This window comes from Cricetulus griseus, assembly GCF_003668045.3.
Source record: "Cricetulus griseus strain 17A/GY chromosome 1 unlocalized genomic scaffold, alternate assembly CriGri-PICRH-1.0 chr1_1, whole genome shotgun sequence".
NCBI lineage: Eukaryota > Metazoa > Chordata > Mammalia > Rodentia > Cricetidae > Cricetulus > Cricetulus griseus.
The window spans coordinates 195,874,407-195,879,458 of NW_023276807.1; the positions used below are offsets into that span (position 1 = coordinate 195,874,407).

The following is a 5,052-nucleotide window of genomic DNA, read 5'->3' on the forward strand; positions in this document are numbered from 1 at the left end:
ACATCTATCTTCTTAGGTAGGTATTGTCAGATAAATATCCACGTATATGCAGATTCACTAGTAATTTCCTCTTCCCTCTTTTTTGAGGGGTAGGATTGTGGGATGGACTGGTACATTTTCATTACAATAATGAAATACTGGATAAGTATGAATAAAAGAGGTTTGTTAGCTTAGTTTACGGGGGGAAGTTAAGGTAAAAGCATTGGCTCTGGGTAGACTCCCCTTGGCTGTGTCATCTCATGGTAGATGGCACCAATTTCCAAAGCATGTATGGAAGCAGGGGTCATAATACTAGACAAAAGACAAAGAATGACTTGGGCTCAGGTTTACGCTTTTTAATATTCCCCTCCTTACTGCAAGCAAGGACAAAGTCTGATCTCCTGGTCATACACACAGCGCTTAAAACATCTGCTGCAAACATCTGTAGCAAAGGAGATCATCTTGGGTTGCCTTATGGCCCTGAGTGTATCCATGAGCAGAAGGCAAAGTTGTACAAATCTCTCTATGGAGACATAACCCAAATCATCATAGCACTCCAGCGGGGCAGGGTACTGCTCCATGGTCATCTTGCTCAAGTTGGCTGTGTGGAGGAGAAGGTCACTCAAGACATTCATGGAGAAGTCATTGGTGTAGAAATTAACCTTGGTGAGCTGGGAGCATTGGCTGAGGGCAGGTAGGAGGACATTGAGCTGAGAGTCCTTTATCTCACACCCCTGCAATTCCAGGGTCTCAAGAGTGTCTGAAACATTCTCTAGGAGAACCCTGAGTGGCATCATAAATAAATGGGACATTGGGACACCACTCATGTCCAGATGTTTTAGTTGATGGAGTTGCTGACACTGGGAGAAGTGATGTAAATGTGACTGTAAAAAGTGGGAGTGAGTGACAGAGAAGGTTTCCAAGGTGGTCTTCAGGTTTCTAAGCAAGAGTTTCATGTGGTCACTGAGAAAACAGAAGCCATTCAGATAGAGATGCTGGAGACTACCGAGTCTGGAGAACTGAGCAATGAACTTTTGGATAAACTTCTCTAAACCTGGTATATACACAACCCCAAATCCATTCTTGTGAATCCACACTAGGGAAAGTGTGTGAAGATTTCTCATCTGGGTGAGGCAGGGAGAAAATCGTGCCAGAGTGCACCAATTCCAATCTACAGTGAGTTCCAGAACCTCCATGTGCTCTGGCTCGAAAACTGTCAGAACCATCCTGACATTATCTAGGGACAATAAGACAATCTTCATGTTCACACAGCAGAGCTGTAGGAAGTCTTTTCTCTGCTGGGCCCAGTGCAACAAGTACATTTCTTCTTCATCCAGTTGGAACCTGAAGTAGAGGTCAGCAACCACCTTCAGTTTCCCCCTCAGCTCATCTCTGGGAAGGACCTGCACTACTTGTTTCTCACTCACAGTCTCTGCTGAGCAGTCCCCATCTCTTGTTCCAGCCTGTATGGACCAGAACTCATGGTGCACCTGCCGAAAATCGAGTACTTGAAGTTTCCCCCTCTTGGAGCAAACCTGCTGTATCAGCAGGACATCCAGTCCATCCAGCACAGCCTGGAAGACCTCCAGGTTGAAGGTGTTGTTCATCAGGGTCCCCAGAGGAAGGCAGGGGAAAGGCCAGGCTGCCACCATAGCCTTCACAATCTTAGTGTGTCTGCCACTGAAGGCCTCCTTGAACAGTGCTGGGAAGAGCATCATGGGCAGGTCCTCCAAAGCAGATATGGCTAAGGTCTCATTTCTCAGCAGCACATTCCTTGCCAGCTCCTCCAGTGTGGGTGGGGTCCGGATGCTCATCCTGTTGGACCCTGGGGAAACAGAGGCATATACTGTCGATTGTGTTCCTTCTTCCAACAGGCCAGGCACTCCAGGTTTAGGCTTTTATAACTAGTTCTGGTTATAAGAACTGCCTTCATCTCTTCTTCCCAGTGTGGTTCTCTCAGACTTTAGGACTGTCCAGTGAGTCTCACCTGCAATGAACACTGCAGTGGCAATCAACAATCGAGCCCCAAGCCCTATGCAAACCACAGTAGGAGACAGAACTGTTACTCTCCCCTAAATTACCACCACAAGAGAAATACGAAGGAAAAGAAAAGCCAAGAAGACACATAATTTCTCAAGTGTCATCTATTATCAGTAATGTGTTATAAAAATGTTCTTCTTAAATAATTAGTAAAAGAAACAATTTACAGAAGAGTAATTAGAACATAATGAGAAAAAGACAACATTAGTTTGGCTTCCTTATTCTGATAAAACCACTTATGTGATAGTGGGACTATATTTTCTCTGCACTTCAATTTTCTCATCTATAAGGACAGAAAACTAAGTTCATTTTGAGGCTCAAATTAACAAGAATGCCAAGTATTAGCCTAGTGTCTGTATGCCCCAAACTACAGTGCAAAATGTGGCATATCATGGGGACTAGTATAATTCCAAAGGACAAAATCAGAAGGAGGCTTCTGAGGGCTATCAGATGATGATTACATAATAATACTAGTGAGCATAGAGATCTTCTTAAGGGGGCTTCCAGGCAACGACCCTCATAACACCTACCACTATTCATGACACTCCTTCCAAATCCAAAGGGGTGGGGGACTTTTACTATACAAAAGAGACAATGCCACAGTTTCAGGTTAACTATAACCAAGAAACAGTAAGAAAGAGGATGATCAAGATAAGCAATATCATATTCAAAATTAAAATATTCCCAAGGAACCTTACTTCCTACCTCCTCAGATAAAAGTCATGTTAAGTTTTGAAGAACTTTCCTTTTAGCCCTAAAATGTTGATGACTTACAGATTCTCATCCCCATTTTTATAAAGAGGAAACATAGACCTATGAAACAAAATCCAAGTCCAGTTTTGCCAAATGTCTGTCTGTCTTCTGAAAGATTATGTGGTCGATGATCAAATGAATGCAGAGGTTATATCATCCTGCCAGTGAAGCTGCTCTTCTGATATATGAAATAAGCATTCTCCACAGACTTCCTAGATGATGTAAAGCAAAAACCTTCTTATATGCTTTTTAATACAGAAGTTCTACTGGCTACAGCTTAAAATATACATGAAATATAACAGTGAAATAATGCAACAATTAGTGACTTTAAAAACTGTTGTCATGAACTGCAGAACTACTACTAATTTTCATATGAACAAGACAACTAGTTTTGCAGTATCAAAATGTACTGGTGCTAGAAAACTTAAAATATTTTGTATTTCTTGAACCAAATGTTTATAAAAATTTAAAGGTATAAGCAAGAACTACAAACATTAGATTTTTATAAACTTTTAAAAATAGCATTTAGTAACATTTAAAAACCTTAAGTATGCTAGGAAAAAGACACAAAGGGTAAAGTAATTGCTATGCAAGTATGAAAAAATGTCATCAGATCTCTAGCACCAACAGAAAAAGCCAGAGGTAGGGGCATAAGCCAGTAGCTGCAGAGTTGTATCCTAGAAACTCACTGGTGAGCCGATCTAGCCAACTGGGCATTTCCTGGCTCAATGAGAGATTGTTTCAAAAAAACAGGGTAGAGAATGATAAAAAGGATACGAGAAACCAAGTTCTGGCCTCTAAGTGTGTATACTTAGGCATGTACATCAACACATACCAATGCATACACAAATACAATAAATAAGTGTTACACAAATAAAATTAAGATTGAAAAAAGATAAATTCATGTCAATCCCAGTTCCTTCTACCTCCCATCCTCTCATGTTCCCCACCGACACCCCCATCCCCTCCCCAGGGAGGGTGTGGCCTTCCATGGGGAATCATCAAAGTCTGTCACATTATTTGGGGCAGGGTCTAGGCCCTCCTCCATGTATCTGGGCTGAGAGTGTGTCCCTCCATGGAAAATGGGCTTCCAAAATCCATTTGTGAACTAGGGATAAAACTATTGGTTCCACTGTCAGAGGTCCCATAGACTGCCCAGGCCTCCTAACTGGCACTCACATTCAGAGGGTTTGGTTCGGTCCAATGCTGGTTTCCCAGCTTTATGACTGGGGTCCGTGTGCTCTCACTTGGTCAAGTCAGCTGTTTTGAGTTTCTCCAGCTCTGTCTTGACCCCTTTGCTCATCACTCCTCCCTCTCTACAATTGGATTCCAGGAGTACAGTTTAGGGCTTAGCTGTGGGTGTTTGATTGTTTCTAAACTAAATAAATAAATTTTAAAAAGATTAATAAAGAAAAATTATAAAAAATCCTAAATTAGAGTTATCTTATCCTACTTAAGCCATTAGCCTTTTAAATAGAAAGTTCTATTTATAAATTATTCATGTTTTATAGAAAAAAATTAAAAGCAGAATAATAGCATTGTCATCTCCAAATTTTATAGAAAAGAAAATGTTAACTGGGATAAATCATCTTCAATCCACAAATAAAACATCAGGAAAATATATCTGGAAAAATATTAGGTACCTAATTCATCAATCTCACTAAGTAATATCAAAACAAAACTTTAAAGAATACAAATCATTTTCTGTGCCTGTGGACACTAAACATTTAAACAAAACCTTGTCAAAATGATCATTACAAAATGCCAGTCATTTTAGGCAGTGAATGGAGTTCTGCGATTTTCTTAAGTAAGGATATTAAGACAAATGCTTTCAAGAAAGCATATCACTAAAACTTACCTGACTTGATTGTTTACAATCGATGTGAAAAGAAATTACACGCAATTTAATGCATGACATTGTGAAGAAGTCCTTCCACTGTAAGGACAAGCTGTCAAATGTGTAATTACTAAACTGTAATAAATGTACAAGATTGGATATATGTATTATGTATGTATGTATTTATGTATATATGTATGTATGTATGTATGTATTAAATCACACAACTTCATTCCATGCTAATGATACTCATTTTGGTCAAACCATTATTTGCAAAATGGTTATTCAACACAACTATTTTTATAAATGTTTATTAGCATGTATTAACTATACTAATGTATAAAGTAGATATCCTAAGTGATCTTGAATTTCTGATCAGTATTTACTAAACCCCATAGTCCATGAAAAAATCATTGGCTGTTGCCAGGGAGAATGCTAATATG

The 5,052-nt window shown here is 39.6% G+C and overlaps 1 protein-coding gene across 1 annotated transcript; it reads right to left on the bottom strand.

The window, feature by feature from the left end:
• Window positions 1-350: 350 nt before the first annotated feature.
• LOC100757084 (PRAME family member 12) lies at window positions 351-1,793 on the bottom strand. The gene has a single exon (XM_027433998.2). The coding sequence runs from the start codon at window positions 1,791-1,793 to the stop codon at window positions 351-353; it is 1,443 nt and encodes a 480-aa protein (XP_027289799.1).
• Window positions 1,794-5,052: the final 3,259 nt, after the last annotated feature.

Bases quoted from the DNA above. Each gene is read 5' to 3' on its own strand.
- LOC100757084 (XM_027433998.2), bottom strand. From the start codon at position 1,793: ATGAGCATCCGGACCCCACCCACACTGGAGGAGCTGGCAAGGAATGTG.